The sequence below is a fragment of the Pan troglodytes genome, chromosome 15 (genome assembly GCF_028858775.2).
Source record: "Pan troglodytes isolate AG18354 chromosome 15, NHGRI_mPanTro3-v2.0_pri, whole genome shotgun sequence".
NCBI classification, from domain to species: domain Eukaryota; kingdom Metazoa; phylum Chordata; class Mammalia; order Primates; family Hominidae; genus Pan; species Pan troglodytes.
This window is the reverse complement of record NC_072413.2, coordinates 57,257,770-57,274,271: the sequence shown is the minus strand read 5'-3', so window position 1 is coordinate 57,274,271 and position 16,502 is coordinate 57,257,770. Positions and strand designations below refer to the sequence as shown.

The following is a 16,502-nucleotide window of genomic DNA, read 5'->3' as shown; positions in this document are numbered from 1 at the left end:
TTTGTTGCATAGGTAAACTTGTATTACACGGTTTGTTGTACAGATGATTTCATCACCCAGCTATTAAACCTAGTACCCACAGTTATTTTTTCTGATCCTCTCCCTCCTCCCACCCTCCACTCTCTGACAGGCCCCATTGCCTGTTGTTCTTGAAAGAGAGAATTTCTAAGCATGTTTTCCTAATTGAATGGAAGTACTTCATCTCCGAGGATACAGCACCAGCTGTAAAGCGACAGACAAGAAAGGTACCCTAAGTCCCTGTGGGCAACCAACCATGAAGCCAAGTTCCACACATGGCCACCTCCTTCGATAGCACCAGCACTGCTCTTGCCGGCCCAGGCCCCTCCCACACCCTCAAGAGGCTTGTTTGGCTGTTCATCTGACACTTTAAAGCTTTAATTGGGTCAAAAGACAATCTAGCAGAATAAGTCTTCCCACATTGGAGCTATTTATTTCACCACGTAATATACAGTACAGAGACTTTTAAAGAGAAAGAATATTTCTTAAACATTGTCACCCTTATCCTTTTAATCTGCTAACTTTCATGCCAACCACTTTGGTGTCCCCATTGTAACTAACATTTTAATGAGAAGGAAGAGTAAACAGGATGACAGCAGGTGGATAGGGTGCAGGCAGAGTATAAGAATCAGCCCAAACTTATCACCACTATGAGAATATTAAAATACAAACCCAACTGCTGCAGGATTCCACAGTTATTAATTCATGCATGCATGCATACATTCACTCAAATACTTATTGTGCATCTCATGTGTAATGCTTCAGTAATTAGTTATACATCCATTCACTCAAGCCACAAACATTCATTGAGCACCTACTCTGGACCAAGCACTGCCCTAGGCCCCCAGGATCCTAAGTGTGAGAAAGTCAGATATAACACCTGAGCCATTCTGCCCTCTGAAGGTGCAAAGGTGCATATATATAGTGGATTAACACAATGAGTTATTCATATGAGAAAAAACTCAAACTATCTGACTGTTGAAAAGATGGCAAAAGATTCTGACTTTTCCTTCTACATCGAAGGAAAGCCTATTTTTCCTGAAAACAATTCATATTTATGTTATATATACATAACATAAATATATATACATGTCATATATATATTCTGAGTTTTTAATTATTTGGTTTAATTTAGTTCTTAAATATTGCACTGAGTAATGAAATAAACAGCTAGCTGCTTTTGGATCTTGCCAACAAATTCATTTAAAACTGAACACAAGAAAATATTGCAACTTTTTCAGGAATCTGGTTTGCCAAGGAACAAAAATTCTAGCTCTTCACCCATAAGCCCAAAAATCATAACTAAAAGATATAGCTGGTCACTGAGCTCTTGTAACACGCACCAAGAACAGCTTGAAATTCCAGAGGAATTCTGGGAATTGAAGGTTGGAGTGGGGAAGATTCCAGACACAGCGAGTAAAAATATTCAAGGACTGTTCAGACCTGAAAAACACCATCCATGGTATTGAGCAATTACCTCCCAAAGGCCATGTCACATGAGTTTTCTGAGAGCAAACCATGGTGACTAGATAATTCCCAGAGCATCAAGATATATTCTTATGTACAGTTAATTGCACAAACTACCAGATCCTTCTAGCCATTACTGAAACACATTTTTAAAATTACGCTTAAAAGCTTACCTAAACCACACTACTTATAAAGATCAAATTATTCCTCCAGCCTTTTGACACCTGTATTGGCTTATATGAGGACACATAGAGAATGGGAATGTCAGTATACTATAACGACTTTGTATAATTTGTATATGATAGTATAAGGACTAAGTTAAATAGTCAGATTTTAAATTGTAGCCACAAGCTAAGTAGGTCCATACTATCCAGGGTCTCTTTGGGATTCATTTTAATAAAAATCATCAGGACCAAGAGGATCCATAGCCATTTTGTCAACAGCATTATTAATTCAGAGATAGTTTTATAGTATAGTATTTCTATTTAAAAACAACATTTTCATGTTTCTTTCCTCCACCTCTTCTTGCCCCCTCATTTCAGTCTCCTTGATCTAATATTAAGATATAAGAAGCATCCAGAAATAAATGATAATTGAAATGGTAACAAAATATTTAATATGAAGTTGAAGTCCAAATTTAACAGCCTGTAGGAAAGGACATTTGGAATGATCTTGGTAAGATACAATATACATTTAGAATTAGAAGGAACAAAATGGTTTTATGGTCGTATCTTAAGCTTTATTGGATGTGTTTAATGAATCAGAGGATTAGAAGGAAACTTAAGAAATCATTTTGACCATCTTACTGTCTCTAAGCAGACAGGACTTCAACCAGTACAAAGAAATGTATAATGCCACTGAAATGAGAGTCTACTGCCAACCCTACTGTTTTAGGAACAAAGCAATGTTCTATTCAGAAGTACAGCAGATATCAGCAAGCAAAACCACTTATGTCAATATCAGCCTATATCATAAACCATCAGTTGTTCTCAGGGCCAAAATAACTGATCAAGTCCTGGATATGAGATCATCTTCTGTCACCTTTAAATTGACTGTATCTTGGCAGCAGTTCACATTTACTCCGTAGGAATTTTAGCACTGCACACATTTAAGCCCATATCTACATTCCAACTATTCTTTGTGATATATTGCATATCTTCACACTGTTCTGAGCATTTTCCTACAGCATCAAGTTATCAAAAAATGCTACACTGTCAAAGGAAGATCTCCCTCCCTCCCTCTCTCCTACATATACATACATACATACATACGTGTGTATGTGTGTGTGTGTGTGTGTATATATATATTTTGTTTGTTTGTTTGTTTGTTTTTTGAGACAGTCTTGCTCTGCTGCCCAGGCTGGAGTGCAGTGGCCCGACCTCGGCTCACTGCAACCTCCATCTCCCAAGGTTCAAGCGACTCTCGTGCCTCAGCCTCCTAAGTAGCTGGGGTTACAGGCATGTGCCACCACATCTGGCTAATTTTATTAATAGTAAAGATGGGGTTTCACCATGTTGGCAAGGCTGGTCTCGAACTCCTGGCCTCAAGTGATCTGCCCGCCTTAGTCTCCCAAAGTGCTGGGATTACAGGTGTGAGCCACTGTGCCTGGCCAGCCACTGCACCCAGCCAATATATTTTAATTCTCTGTCAACTGATTGTTTCCTTTAGCTAAACAAAACTTTTCTCTTTTTAAGCTTTATAGGTTTGTCAAATAAAACCAACTTTTAATCTCATGGAAACAGAACAATTTTAGTATCAATTCCCTCATTAGATTCTGAATTTTGGCTTCCAGATAACTGAATACTTTGACACTATTGTAGACATGTATCTTTGAAGTCTTATACAGTCTGATTTTCTCTGTGTAACTACAGAGCAATCCTTTATACTCTAATAAAGAAACAATAGATTAAAACTATGACTCTTTACAACCAGTTTTTTTTTCCTTCTATCAGTTTAAAATGGAATGTTCCTATTACGCAATTTTTTCATCTTTCTTGGGGACAGGCAACTGAATAGCTCCTGTAGGTTACTTTCTATTGTTAGTCATGGTCTTCACTTATAAGGCAAGTTTTAAAAATGAAGAGATAAAAAATGTTGAAACTTTTCATTGATTTTTGTAACAACAGAAGTACTTTATTATTAAAGGCAGCTTAAAATAAGCCTCGGTCATAAGAGAAATTATGCTGACAGCCTGAGAAAAGGAGTAACAATTCACAAGGCTGGCAGAAGAACAAAATGTGTACCCTGGTAAATCCTTAGGACTCATTTGGGTTCCTGTAGCTCCTTTCATATCAAAATGACTTCAGAATATATGAAAAATGAAGAGATTACTGATGTAGGTTCCCAAGTGAATTCATTTGGCACAACTTACCTTGACTGTGAATTTATCTAAATCTGATATATCATCTAAATTCTTTCATTTCTACTATCTTCATTTCTCCTATCTTCATTTCTCAAATTCTATGCTGATGACTAATCCTGCGAATGTCCTCAGTACTTAATGATATAGGCCTATAGTAATTATATTTATGATTATATTTTGATGGTATAAATCTTATCATCCTACAGTATCCACCATCACTACCTTCTCATTGGGATTTTAGTTTTCCTTTTATATTTTCTCGGTAGTATAAATAGTGGTTTTGTGACCAGTGATGAATTTCACAACAAGTTTCTTTAAAATATTTTACATTTCCTGGAAGGCACAGCACTCTATTATCCTCAAACATTAGACCCACTGGCCTAATAAATGGAAGTCTAAGAATTGGATTTGAAAGAAGGCAGATTAACCAGAAAATAGTATAAAATGGAATTGGAAACATTTCAGGCTTAGAAAAACTTGGGTTCAAACTGCATATTATTTCCAACTAGCCATAAATTCACAGCGATGTAGTGTATTAGAAATGAAAGCTCTCCTCTAAAACTATGAAATGGATTCCAAATATGTGTGCTGTAAGAGGTGAGACTGACTATAATACACTTCAAAAATAATAACCAGACTGGTTTTAAACCTGGATTTTTTACGTAAAATCTCACACAGGAAAAGCAGTTGGACATTTTGCATGTTTCACCCATTAAAAAAGCTGAGGGTCACAGAAACAGAAACCGTGAGAAAGACACCCCAATTCCAATACCACTGTTGCTGTGAAATATTCTGTAGGAAACCCTTATTCTTGGGGTACGCAGAAGTCTATTGCAGGGGGGCTCCTGGTAATTCTCTTTGTCCTTTTCTATTTCAAAATTAAAGTAGCCAGAGGAGGTGCATGTTGTAACAAAGAGGCACCTCACCTCAACTACTGAGCTCAAAGGAAAACATATTCAGAATTGCTATGGTTTGGATGTGTGTTCCCCTCCAAATCTCATGTTGAAATCTGATCCCCAATATTGGAGGTGGGGCCTAATGGGAAGTGTTTGGGTCATGGGGGAGGATCCCTCATGAATAGATTAATTTCCTCCCTCCGGGTTACTGAGTTCTAGCTCCATTAGTTCCCTGGAGAGCTGGTTGTTAAAAAGAGCCTAGCACCTGCCACCCCACCACCATTGCTTCTCTGGCCACGTGATCTCTGCACATGCAGACTTTTCTTTGCCTCCACCATGAGTGGAAGCAGGCTGAGGCCCTCACCAGATGCAGATGCTCAATCTTGAGCCTTCCAACCATGAGAACAATGAGCTATAATTTTTTTCTTTATAAATTACCCAGCCTCAGGTATTCCCTTTATAGCAACATAAAATGGATTAAGATAAGAATCTACTCAGGGATACATGACACCTATCACAAAACTTACCAACACCTCACAAATACTGAACAGAACCATGGTTATTTCTGTAAATTTAACCAGATAGCAAAATATTTTGATGTACTTCATTATATTTGGTTCACTGAAAAAATCTGTAAGCAAACAGAGGCACTTTTCTCTGGTTCAAGGAAGAATTTGATATATATGTTTAAGTCAACAATATAACCATCCCAAACACACCTTTCCCAGGCTCGTCTCTCAGAATCTCCAATCCCTCTAGCTTCCTGTTTTTTTATGCGTCATCTAAACTGAACTTCTTTCAGTTACCTGAGCCTTCCATGCCTTCTCTCACTCTCTAGCACTTATACATGCTCTTCTCACTGTCTGTAACACTCTTTTCTTTCCTTTGTGCCTGGATGATTCCTTCTTGTTTTTCATGCCTCACATTAAATGTCACTTCCCCGAGGAAGGCTTCCAAGACCCTTCACACTAGGTTAGGCAATCATGGGGGTAGGTGTTAGTGAACAGCACCCTCCTTCCCCAGCAAGATTAGAATTCACTGAGACCTAAGCTAAGGAATCAAGCCAATAGAAATCAAAATGCCCTTCATTTTACTCACGTAAGCTGCACTGGAGAACCCAACTTTCATCGGCAGATAAGTGGGGCCTGCAGAAATTTAATGCTGAGTTATGTAGATGTTTATCCACTGTCCCACAGGGGCAGCTGGACAACTGTAGAGCTCCCCAAAGGGGCTCACTCCTGTGTAATGTATGGCACCAAGAAACACAATGTGTTTTCTCAAAGCACGTTGACTGTTTACAGAGAGGGACTGAGCTGTGCATGTTCCCAAGAGGAGTAAGGAGCTGGAAGAGAGGCCGGGAATGTGATTCCAGTGAAACTCCCTCCTCACGAAAAAGGGAATAAAGCTTCCTCCCAGACAAAATGTACTGCTTGAGCAGCACTCCTATAGCACTTGATCACTTTGATAAGATTGCACATTTAGTTGCCTGTCTTTTCTGCTAGACCTTCAGCTCCACAACATCATCGAGGACAGGACCATGTGTCTTTTGCTCACCAGTTACCTCAGGATTAGCAGAGACAGGCTCTTAACATGCACACATCAAAATAAACCATCAGTCGATTAATGACTCATTCTTCTGTTCATTCCAAGGGAAATCGTCTATTGCTAACATAAAAAAGTTACTTGAATAAGGACGATTTATAGAGTTGTCATGCTTAGGACTCTTCGGATAGGTTGGCTGAGATAATTTAAGACTTTTAAAAACCTGTAGAAAAGAATATTACTGAATCTTATTTCAATAGGTGAGTGTTATTCATATTGGTTATATTTCTTTATTTTGACTGAGGCAGAGAGCACAGAGGAAGACTGGGAGAGGGGAGGAGGTAGAGGTGAGAGGGAGAGGAAAAAGTAAAAAAGAATTGATTCTCGAAAGGTATAAAATATATGGTTAGCAGAGATTAAACAGACTCTTAACTTAGGTTTTATTTGTAAATATCCCAAATAACTTAAAAATTGTTAGCAGGGAGACTTTATTTCTATTTGACAACTCACGCACACACAATTCCTGAGTTATTTTGTCCTCAGTTCTTCAGGAGATATAGAACAGCTTTAAAAGCAGTTGTCTTATCAGTTGGTAGGGGGTGAATAAGAACAAGTGTTGGCAAAGACGTGGAGAAACTGGAACCCTCATACATTGCTGGTGGAGATGTAAAATGGTGCAGTCATTTTGAAACAGTCTGAAAGTTTCTCAAAAGTTCAACACAGTGTTACCATATGACCCAGTTAATTCCGCTCCTACATATATACTTGCAAGAATTAAAACATATATCTATGCAAAAACTTACATATGGATATTTATAGCAGCTTTATTCACAGGAGCCAAAAACTGGCAACAGCCCAAATGTCCATCAATGATGAATGGATAAAATGATGAATGGATAAAAAATGTGGCAGGGGCCGGGCGCGGTGACTCACGCCTGTCATCCCAGCACTTTGGGAGGCTGAGGTGGGCGGATCACAAGGTCAGGAGTTCGAGACCAGCCTGACCAACATGGCAAAACCCCGTCTCTAAAAAAAAATACAAAAATAGCTGGGCGCAGTGGTGCGTGCTTGTAGTCCCAGCTACTCAGGAGGCTGAAGCAAAATAATCGCTTGAACCCGGGAAGCGGAGGTTGCAGTGAGCCGAGATCGCACCACTGCACTCCAGCCTGGGTAACAGAATGAGACTCTGTCTCAAAAAAAAAAAAAAAAAAAAAAAAAGGGGGGGGGGTATATCCACATAATGGAATATTATTAGGCAAGAAAAAGGAATGAAGTACTGGTACATGCTCTAAGGGTGAACCTTGAAAACACTCTGTGAAGTCAAAGAAGCCAGTCACAGAGGACTACATATTGTATAATTCCATTTATATGAGCTATCCAGAGTAGCCAAATTCTCAGAGACACAAAGAAGATTATTGTTTGTTAGGGGATGTTGGGGTTAGGCATGAATGAGGAGTGATGGTTTATGGATTTAGAGGTCACATGCTAGGGTGATTGCTAAAAGTGATTTTGGTAATGGTTGCACAATTCTATTAATATACTAAAAGCCACTGAATTGCACACTTTACATAGGTGAATTATATATGAATTATTTCTCAATAAAGCTGTTTTTGTTTTTTGTTTTTTTTTTTAAGTTAAGCAGGATGAGACTAGAAAGACAATGCTAAGTCCTGAGGTAGGACTAATTCTGGTTCCCCTGCCTACAGCAGGGAGCCTACTAGAGAACAAGGTGCTCCATGCTGCCCACCTTCTTTAAAGATTCACATGGCTGACCTCCTATTGAGGCTTGCTTTATTAATGAGGTGATACGGTTGCAGTAACCAATTCTGAAAGAAATCTACTTGGTATCACTTTTAAAAACATCAAATGAGTGACTCATGAGATGAGGCAAAGGAAACTAGCTTACAACAACCAGCTCTGATGAGATGCTTTCTAACAGATACAGAGGTAAGATGGTCTGCAAGTTAGGACCCACATTGGCCCGCTCACACCAGGGCAGATTTGCTTTCAAGAAAAGGAACAACTGAAATATTTGCTTAGAGTGTTGTGTCTAGAAGACACTAGAATTATCTCTCTTCCCTCTTGCAGTATTAGTCTGTGGGGTGTAAATCATCTATTAGGTGCCAGACTTTTTAAAGGTTATCTTCTTTCACCTCTACACCAACCCTATCAGCAAGATGGTATTATCTCCATTTTATAGGTAAGGAAACAACTAAAATTCAAACAGAAATAATCTTAAAGGGAGATTTCCTAGGCTACAGAGCTGGCATTTGGGAAAAGTGTTTGACTCCAGAGACCAGGCACTGTCCACCACCACATGTGGCCTCCCTCTGCTGTACCAGGCCAGAGGCAGAATTGCTTCAGCTATTACTCAAGAGAACCTGGGGCAGAGGTTTGCAGCAGCTTGGAGCCTACCTCTCTTGGCCAGGCCACCCCTGACAATTGGATAGATTTGTGGTCTTAGTCCCTGAAGTCAAGAGTAGACAAAAATTCATCCTTCACTTACCAGGACAGATACAAACCTCAAGATAATTTGTTCTCCAATGGTTTCAGCTTAAAGTTCTGGTTTGGCATTGGCTTTCTCACAAATAGCAGCTGTAGGCAATTTTCACACAGAATGGAGACATCAATAAGAGAGAGTGGAATTTTCTCCCTTATGAATACAGAACAATGAGCTGTCTTCAAGACGTACATGAAGCTACCACCACACGGGCTCCTCGCTCTCATTTTGGGAGACTGACAGAATGTAACCGTAGATGTGGAATGCTTTGAGGGTGCCAGCTCTGCCTACCAGCTCTACTACCACTGAGGGCAGTCATTAGCTATCAGCAACACCTGTGTCCTTTGGTTGACTTTTTTTTTTTCCTTTTTTTAATCCAAACACCAACTTGAGGGCAGTCATTAGCTATCAGCAACACCTATGTCCTTTGGTTGACTTTTTTTTTTCCTTTTTTTAATCCAAACACCAACTTGAACAAGAGACTTTCAGTTTTAAAACATTTTAAGTGGGAAACCCTGCCTGTCAATGCATCATTATTGCCCTTCTTGATTGCTGTCTTGGTAGATGATTCACTGCCCCTCCCTAGAAGAGGACTATGTGTCATCTGCCTGCCCCATGACCTCAGCCTTGGCCACATGACTTGTGGTACCAGTCTCTACAGAAGAATGATGCCTCCTTATATGCAAACTCAGGTGTGGCCATGTGATCTGCACTGGCCAATGAAATGTGGGCACAAGTGACACCTGTTATTTCCAAGCATAAGCTTAGAGCCTATGAATGGTTTGCCAGGTTTGCCTTTCCTCCTCCACCCTTCCTGGGTATAGGACAGAAGACAGGAAGGAGCAGAACTATAGCAGACCCACAGTGGACACACAGCACAGCAAGCAATAAGCCTCTGCTGTTGCAACCACTGGGGTTTTGCTATCACAGCACAACCTAGTTTAAGATGACTGAGACAGTCATTAACATGGATTCCCCCCAACTTTTCTTCTCACCTTCAATTCCTGTTGACAGCTCACTTCCTCCATAAAGTCTTCCCTAACCACCTTCCTCATCTCCTTGACCCATACCACACAACACATATTACACACACAGGTAATTTGTGATTATTCTTTTGTTGCCATTATACCTTCTTCATAATGGATCTCCTACTACTGTCAGATCTTTGGGGGGCAGGTTCTGGCTTTCTATTTCAAACTTCCTTGTTAACACCTGCAACAGAGTTCTTCATGCAGTGGAGATCAAAGAAGGAAGAGATTCCTTAAACATTGAAAATATTCAAGATCATAAAGCGTAAGTACACTGGTAGGAGTCATCTTTCCTTTTTCCCGACCAACTCTGGTTGGCAATAGGCCCATCGCTCCACGCAGGAGACCAGAAATCAAACATCAGCTTCATAACCTCTCTCATATTGGCTTATCTTTCTGCTTTATAAATGAATTCTGGGCTATAAGAGTTGGAGTGACATGGTCAGTTCAGATATTAACCAAGGAGAACACTAACGCAGCCTACAGTATGTCCTTGACCAAAGAATCATGCAAAATGAATAGTATTCTCTAGTGTCTGTTGAACAATATAAATGGTCCGTTTAGAACTAACTCCATTACAAATGAGATCATGTCCTTTACAGGAACACGGATGGAGCTGGAAGCTGTTATCCTCAGCAAACTAATGCACGAACAGAAAACCAAACACCAGGTGTTCTCACTAATAAGTGGGAGCTGAATGATGAGAACACATGGACACATGGGGGGAAACAACACACACTGGGGCATGTGGCAGGAGGCAGGGGGATGGTGGAGTGGGGAGAGTATCAGGAAGAACAGCGAATGGATGCCGGGCTTAATACCTAGGTGATGGGATGGATGACCTGTGCAGCAAACCACCATGGCACATGTTCACTTATGTAACAAACCTGCACATCCTGCATATGTACCCCAGAACTTAAAATAAAAGTTGAAGAAAAAAAAAAAGAAGAACTAATTCCATTACAAAATGCCAGTGGTGATCAAAGCAGGATACAGTATTCATGTAACATTTATTAAGCATGTTTAAAGGCCAGGCACTGGGCCACTCCCACTGTGTACTGTTCTCACTGAAACATTATATCAAACCTAGAAGAAGATGTTTTTTTCCTTCAGAAAACAGGAACAGAAAAATAACATGATTTTTTACAATTATGAAGATAAAATCAAAGCAGTGATTTGAAAAAAAGTCTTCCTAATTCCTATGCTAGCACCCCTTTAAACTATGCCATAATATCTTCTGAAATACAGAATAGAAACACTACTTGATGCTTGAAAAGCTAAGCTGAAGAATGTACTTACATCTCTTGATGAATGGGTCCTGCACTAGATGCATCCTTCATTTCAGTATATTTGATTCTAAAATATGATAGTACCTATAAAAAGATTCCCACAGCAGTTATTATTCTAATCCTATCATTAGGCTAAATAATGATGCTGTACTGAAGTAATAATGTCTTTCACCAAAGGATCAATGACAGGATGGGAAGTATGACTAATTTTTTAAAAATACATTAATACTGTACATTCGGTGTGGGGGTAGGGGAGCATTAGGGAATCCCAATAGGTGTGAAGTAAATGAAGGAATTATTTAGCATAATGTATAGACTAAGGATTGGGATGGAGACAAATTAGGAAGGGCAACTTAAGATGCAGTACTGCCACATATTTGAAGAACTGAAGGTCTAAATCCCTCCACCCACTTAAAGCACAAGCAAAGCACTTGGATGTAGTAATACTACCCTCTTCTAACTCTTCCTTCTCCACAGGTTTAGTGCTGACAGTGAGGGTGCAGACATAAAGGTGAATGGGGGCCATTTCACTGAAAAGGAAAAGTCCATGTCAAACCAAACCAACTCATTCACATCCTCTCCTCTTCTCCTTCTCTGGCTCCCCACCAATGCCAGGATAGAAAACTGGGACTCACCACCAGTTCACTGAACATGACATCCAGCTCCTCCACAGGGGGCATGGGCAATGCTGGTTCCATGGTCTGAAGCGCAAAGTTGCTATCGTTTCGCAGCCGATACGTGATTTCTGGGTGATCATTATTTCGGAAACAGCAAAAGATGAATGAAATACCTCGTCCACCTCTCTTTCTTGGGGCCATGGCTGAATTCTGTTCTATTTCTTGATGTGACTAAACTCTGCAAAAAGAGGATATGACATGGTTAAGAGTACAGGAACAGATAAAATGATTTTTAAAAGGCCAGACCAACTCAAGAAAGAGCTCCGTGTGCTGACGACATTGTGTGCGCCCTGCAGGGCACAGAGAGAACAACACCGAGTGGGTTTGGAGTCCACTTGGACAGAGAACACACACCCTTCTATTCATTTGTTGACTGTTTCCTGCAATAACTGCTGAGCAAACAGGACAACTCCAGCCACTCTCCCGACAACATACACTCTAATCACACTGAGCTACTGTCTGTTCTTTGTACATCACATTCCCTTTCCTGCCGACCTAGTTTGTTCTTGTTACTCTTCTTGGAAGAGTGACCTTCTCTTCCTTGCCCCCTAGGAGATCTCTTCCTTATCTTTTAAAGTCTGATTCCAGACTGATTTAAAAGTTCTCTTCCCTAAACAGAATAACATATATGCTATGACATATATATCCACTTTAGCATGATCACATTCTGAGCTCTTTATGAGTGTGTCTTCCTGTTAGACTGTGGTAACTGAAGTGAGGGGAAGCGGCTGTGCATCAAGTATTTTGTGGGCCTAGTGCCCTGCACAATCCCAGGAAGAGAGAAGGCACTCCATAAATGTTCACTGTATTAACTAATTCAAATTCACACTAAAGCCAGGACTTGAGCTAGATGGGCCAGAAATTTTCAAACTGAAAAGAGAAAATGAATTCACCAGCAAGGAAAGGAAATGGTTAAATTACACACACACACACACACACACACACACACACACTAATAGAATATTATACACTCATTTAAAAGAACCAAGGCATTTGTATATGTAGATATGGGAAAATGTTGAAAATGCTATAGGAGTACATGATTTAAAGAATGTATGTATTTATAAATATATGAAAGAAATTACTAATAGCAGTAATCCTCAAAATAAAAACAGAGGGTTGGAGAACTATTCATTTTCATTTTTACCCTTTTGAATCCAAATTTTCACCACAAAAACATGTTTTTAATGATGATAGAGGGTATGTTTTAAGTTACAACTGTATATATTGCCTTGGAAAGATTTCCAGTTGATACTGTCTATTGAAAAAACCAAGTCAAAGAAGAACAATAGGCATAGCATGATGCCGTTGCGTCCTTTTAAAAACGTCATACAAAAAGCCATACATGTAAATTAATTTCCACCAAATGGTCCAGAAGGATAGACAGCAAATCCCTAATTCCTCTCTTCTGAGAGTGGAATAAGATTAGAAAAAGGCAAGAAAAAGAATGTTCTTTTCATGCTTTTTTAAGAATAGTGGATACATTTAGATGTATAACTGTTGTAAGTCTTCAATGAGGTTAAAAAAGAGATGAGGTTAAAAGAAAAAAAAAAGGTGGGATGAGAATTGGTCCTTCAAGAGATGGAAGGGCAGGGGAGGAGAAACATATCTTGGTCAGGGAAGGTGGTAGAACAAGGCTGTGAATGCATTATTTATATACTTAAATATAAAAGTATACACATAGAAGAAAGACTAGGGTCAAGTTTGTCAACATTTAACAAATGTGGACAGTGAGAAAACAGATGCCTTCCTTGAACTTTTTTTTGTTCTTAAGTTTTAAAAGTAAACTCCAACCCATCGACTTATGGCATCTCCCAAATCAGATAATCCAACTCCAAAATCTGTAGCCAATTTCTTGATTTTGTAATTAACACTACTACGTAAATAAGTAAAAGCACTCATAAACAACTATAATTTCCAGAGACTTCCACAGTCTAGTCCTCAGCTGACTTGAAGGCAAAGTGGTCTCTACAGTCAGGAACTGGGAGGTTCTGTGACGGGAAGAGAGGGAAAGGTTAAAAGCAGGGTGTCTATCACAGAGTCCACAATGATGCTCTAACTGGCTCTTAAATAAAGACTAAGCCAAACATCCAACATCCTGTTCTGTTGAAGCATATGTCTCCTGGCCTAGGGTGTACTTGTGCAAGGTCATACTGAGACATATGTCATAACTGGGATTCCTTTGGCATATGTGCATTAATACCCACTATGTACCAGGAATGACAGTAGTCACCTAAGCATATGGAAATGAACAGGTCACTCGCTAGACCCTCATAATCTAGTGAGAGACAGTAGTTCACCAGATAGTTATAATAAAGGTAATATGCCAGTAAGTGCCATGTAAACTGAGCAGGAATTACCTAAGAATCTGGGGGGTGGTCCCTGATGGATGAGTGGAGTTTTGACAGAATATGGAAAACAGGGTCTTTAGGCAGAGGGAACAGTACAAGCAAAGGCATGAGGTAGGAAGGGGCATGAAGGGTACAGGGAATGAGTGGTATAGTACAGACTGTGCTGTATATGCCACCATCTTCTCAGAGCAGAGCCCTGGCTCTCATCTCCCTGCTGAAAAATCTGCCAATGGCTCCCCAATACCATTCTAAATTGGCTTTCAGTGGATTTCAGCTCAACTTTTCTGTCTTTCCTACTTCCTCAAAAATATCCTACACTTTACTCAACAGGCCATTTTCCATGCCCCGTAAACATCTTGCACTCCTCTCACCTTCCACCCAAGTAGACTACTCATTCCTTCTCGCTCTTGCCTTTGTCTAGCAACATCCTCCCACCCTGAAAGTACCAATCCTGAGAGTACACCCACTGCTACTGATAGCTGAAATTCAGTTCTACATATCTGAAGGGCAATTTATCAAAGTCTTAAAATGGTCACACATTTTGACCTAGTATTTCTACTTCTGAAAATGTATGCTTAGGAAATATTCAGAGATACTATCAAAAATGTTTTCACAGAAATTTCCAAAGCATTATCTGCAAGAGCAAATAAGGGCATAGAATAAGTGCTTGTAATGAAGGACTATAGAGAAAAGGTTTAAATAAATTATGGTACAACTAGATAACAGACTACCAAGCAGCCCTTTGTAAAATAATATTTAATGACATGCAAACACATAAAGAATAAACAATACAGTGTCCCATTTTTGCGAGAAAAAATTTACATATATGAGCAGGATAAAAGGACAAAATCAATATAACAAAATGCAGGCAGCAGTTAGTTCTGTGACAAATGTAGAGATTACCTTGTTTGTTTTAACAAACAAAAAGACTCTTCTGCACTTCCTAAGCTGGCATATTGAAGACATACTATTTTCACAATTAATAAAGTGAGATTTAAAAAACCCATTGATATGATTATCTGCTTATATTAGAGGGGGAAATGAGCATGAGTATGCAAAAATGTTCCTATCAAAAATATCCAAGTTAGGTTAATCTACATACCAGCTTTTCAAACTATCTGTGGTAAAGGACTAGTTGTTTTCATCCAATCTGTTATAAACTGAAAGATCTCAGCAATGTCAAATTGCTATAAAAGTTTAAATGCTTAATCTCAATTTTTTTTTTTTGAGACAGAGTCTTGCTCTGTCGCCCAGGCTAGAGTGCAGTGGCGCGATCTCAGCTCACTGCAAGCTCCGCCTCCCGGGTTCACGCCATTCTCCTGCCTCAGCCTCCCCAGTAGCTGGGACTATAGACGCCCGCCACCACGTCCAGCTAATTTTTTGTATTTTTAGTAGAGATGGGGTTTCACCATGTTAGCCAAGATGGTCTCGATCTCCTGACCTCGTGATCTGCCTGCCTCAGCCTCCCAAAGTGCTGGGATTACAGGCGTGAGCCACCACGCCCGACCTAATCTCAATTCTTGTACCCAACACAGGTAGGCAGCAGCAGCGCTGATGTACATTAGGACATGGGAGTCATTACTTATCTCATTAAAATATAACTGTTAATATTTGTCTCTGGTATGTGTCCTCAGGGCAGGGACCACATCCCACTCAGAAGCCAGGCCAGTGTCCCATATCTTATCCTCGGTAAACTGAAGAGAGATCATTCTGGGACTACCGACAAGGTCTGTATGACTGTGGGGGATGGGGAAGTGTTCCTCAGGAAGACAGGGCAGGAAGGCAGTGTTCAGGCTACCAGGAAATGAGGGCAAGAAAATTAAGTAGGCTAAAATAGGCAAGGACCAGCTCATGGAGGGTCCTACGGCCCACATTCAGCCTTCAAAGCTCATTTCCAGCTATCTCTTTCAGGCAGTCTTGTTAATCTGCCTAACTAGATATGGTCTGGGCTCTTTTAGCATTTTGTGACCTCCATCATGTACAGCCAACAGTTAACTGTAAATCGAGGTCTGGGTCTTTATTCCCTCATTGAAGAATCGGGAGGAAAAGTGACATGGCACATGTCATTTAGTGTTCTGCACATAGAGGTACAATCAAAGTATTTACGGAATAAATAAACAGCAATAGTTTTCCTTTTGCATGTTACAAGTTTCACTTAAACCCAAGTTATATTACATTCTGGCTGTACTGAGGAGGGGCGAGAAGTCGGGGGTAACGTTAAGATCTAAAAATCAGTCCAGAGCATTTTTCAAGTCTTAAAAAGAAAATCCCAACAGTTCTATAAACAAAAGAATATGAAGTTCTTGGCTAGTTTCGGAGATGGGTAATAAGACACACAGTCTACTATACTTAAGAACCTAATTGAAATCCTT

At 39.8% G+C, this 16,502-nt stretch overlaps 1 protein-coding gene across 6 annotated transcripts in view; it reads right to left on the bottom strand.

The window, feature by feature from the left end:
- DAAM1 (dishevelled associated activator of morphogenesis 1) overlaps positions 1-16,502 on the bottom strand; it is a 183,196-nt gene that overhangs the window by 96,120 nt on the left and 70,574 nt on the right. For all 6 annotated transcript variants that reach the window (XR_010151138.1, XR_010151139.1, XM_016926912.4 and 3 more), the window contains exon 2: positions 11,738-11,957. Coding sequence is in view for 4 of the 6 variants with exons in the window: in XM_016926912.4 (XP_016782401.1) it covers positions 11,738-11,920 (183 nt within the window). In the remaining 2 variants the exon portion in view is untranslated. The remainder of the gene's footprint in view (positions 1-11,737; positions 11,958-16,502) is intronic.